At 41.8% G+C, this 3006-nt stretch overlaps 1 protein-coding gene across 1 annotated transcript; it reads left to right on the top strand.

The window, feature by feature from the left end:
- Positions 1–355: 355 nt before the first annotated feature.
- Positions 356–2218, top strand: EAF01_001337 (uncharacterized protein; the record flags this gene model as incomplete). Its single annotated transcript, XM_038909587.1, has 1 exon — positions 356–2218. The coding sequence occupies one exon, from the start codon at positions 356–358 to the stop codon at positions 2216–2218; it is 1863 nt and encodes a 620-aa protein (XP_038774399.1).
- Between the last annotated feature and the right edge of the window lie 788 nt (positions 2219–3006).

Below are 3006 nucleotides of genomic sequence, written 5' to 3'. Positions count from 1 at the left end.
CTTCGACTCTGTACTAGTATTGAAGTCATCAACTTTATCCATCGATGTAAGAACAACATTAATAATACGCATAATTACATATAGTTAACTTATAACTTATATATAACTTATAACTTATTGCCCTCCTGTTTGGATAAGCATTAGAGAAGTGTGGTGAGCGATTGTGTATTCTTTTTCTTTACTGAACAGGGGCTTTGAAAGTCCTACATGAGACTTCGGCCAAATTAGATTCTGTCCCGGAGGCGCAAAATTTCATTAAAACATTGGAGTTTGACCCAGATCATTTCCATTGAATCAATCCGGCCACATATTGTAAATTGAAAGAAAAAGAAAGAGAAAGAAGGAGAAAGGAGAGATGGATAATCAAGTACTGAATCAACCAACCGAATCGACTCAACAAGTTCAGCCGCAATCTTCTGCGAGAGATCAGCAAATCGATCCCAACTTACCAAACCAACAAGGCTCTGACATCCGACCTGATATCCGACCTGGGCGGCAACGGGTCAAACGTGCATGTCAACCTTGCAAATCGAGAAAGAAGCGTTGTGATGGATCGGAGCCTTGCGCTACCTGTATTCGATACGGCTACGAATGCCATTATGAGCTCGGTCCGAGGAAACGGAGAAGACACACGTTGAAAGATCACGACACGGATGTTTCGCAAAGTCATAGTTCACCGGACGCGAGCATTCACCATCGAGACGAGCGGGAGAGAGCAGATAGTGAAAGTGCTCATGTCCCTCATACCAGTGGCGCTAAAGATACAAATCTGTGGGGGAAAGCATTCGCGGCTTCTTTGGCCTTGAAATTGGATGCGGGGAAGTTGAGTAAACCGCATTTGGCGTGGAATTTGGGTCTGAAGGATGAACAATCTTATGCTCAACCGCCGATCACGAGAGTGATAGGGCAAGCTGAGATGCAGAGACTTGCGAATCATTATTTCGACACGACGCATCAAATCTTTGGTATTTTCAAAAGAGATCTATTTGATCGGAAGATTGTGGAGAGATGGGGATTATTAAATCTCGAAAACTCTGATCCGCATGATCCCATCTTGTGTGGTGTGGCAGCATTGGGATCTTTGTTTTCGGGTGGCAATCCAAGTCCAGCAGAGGCACAGTTGGTAGAATTAGCAAAGATGGCGTTGGAAACAACGAGTGTGTTGAATTATCCTTCTCGACATCATGTGGTAGCATGGGTATTGCGGACACTTTTCTTGAGATGTACGGCTTGTCCTCATGCTGCATGGATCGCCAGTTGTACAACAATGCACATTATTGAGAGTGTAGGAATGGAGGATGATTCGGATAACAGCAGTAACGACGCGGACCACGAGAGAGGAATCGGTTGTGGAGTGTTAAATATGCAGAGATTGTTCTGGATTTCTCGACTGATGAATTCATGGGTTGCAAACGATTATGGTCGATCCAAAGTTACGGTGAAAATACCTACCCCTCCTTTTCCCGCGCCCGAAAGTGAATCCGACATCACGCTTGATTATCTCAGCTTGTTTCAAGTATCGGAACGTCTAGATCAGGATGTGGATCATACAGCCGCAGAATTCGAAGCAGGTATAGAATCGATCTACCGATTTCATGCTCGATCAGACGGAGCAATCCTTTCACAAACAAACTTGGTATTAGGATTGTACCGCCGTTTGCGTCTCCTCGCCTCGACGATATCACCTGATACCATTTCTCAGGTCATATCCATTGGCATGAAAGGCTTAGGATCCGTAATGAGAATGGTAGAGAGTCGCCAGCCTTGGTGGCACGTTGCCAATATCCCTTTCCAATTCGTCTGCATTCTCCTCGTCATCGATACCCCCGAATCTCTCTCACATATCGGCGAAGCTCTCGAGACTCTCGATGCCGTATCCCGCTGTTTCACCACGCGGTCACTTACAGAATCGGCAGCAACCGCTCGAACGCTAGTAGAGTTATCTCAAAAGAGAAAACAGGAAGAAATTAATATTTTGGGTCAGGGTCTCAAGACCAGATTGGAACCAATGCAGACGAACCAATTGCCAATTCCGAATTTGAATCCCGTACAGGTGATGCTGGCGCCGACGATGATGGGAAATGCAAATGTGAATGGGAATGGGAATGGCATGGTACCCGGGATACCGAATATTGGTTCGATGGATTTCACGGGGTTTGATTGGGATTCGTTTTTGAGTATGGATATTCCCGTGTTGGATGCGACGGCGATGCTTTGAGTGGGGGATCAGGGGTAGGGGTTTTGGATGTAGTATTTTCAGAGAGGGATTTGATGTTGTTGAATGTCTTTCCTGCCGAGCTTGAGAGGTTAGGACCTGAATGGCAAGAAATCTCCTGCTAGATGGTAGGGTCGAGAATGAAATTAATACTGTACATACATACTTGAAGCATTCATGGGATGAATGCGATTTCAAAAACCAATGCGTGTAAACAACAGAGAGATATTCTTTAGAGACTCAGTAGGAGTAGATAGCCTGAGTATAGCTTACAAAATGAAAATACAAAAGTCCACATACATACATACATACATACATACATACATATAAGCAAGATACTATATTCAATACTTTCAAATATTCATCTATACTCTACATATTATATCACATAACATAACAGATAAATGTAAACCAAACCAATTCAAATCAGATTCAAATCAGATTCAGATTGAGAAATAAATGTCTAATAATAACATACCTTACTCCTTTAGTATTGTATTACTGGAAATGAATCTCTGGATTGTAAGGATTACAAAGGGAATGAGAGGGGTTTTTGATTTATACATGCTGGATTTACTTAATAGTTATACTTCTTATTGAATTTGGTTTTACTGTTTTATTTTGAAGGGATGATTATCTTTTGGGTATTAGATGGTAGGTGGTAGATAGTCGATAGTAGGTATTAAATATTAGATAGGGATTGAATATTAAATTATAAACTCTAGTAAAGTAGAATGAAACTATTGTTATTTTTCTATTTCTAAGTGTTTAGTATATATGAGTATCGTATT

Source organism: Botrytis porri (genome assembly GCF_014898465.1).
Source record: "Botrytis porri strain MUCL 3234 chromosome Unknown BPOR_002, whole genome shotgun sequence".
Lineage (NCBI taxonomy): Eukaryota > Fungi > Ascomycota > Leotiomycetes > Helotiales > Sclerotiniaceae > Botrytis > Botrytis porri.
The sequence above is the reverse complement of the archived record's forward strand: the minus strand, read 5'-3'. Positions and strand labels throughout refer to the sequence as shown.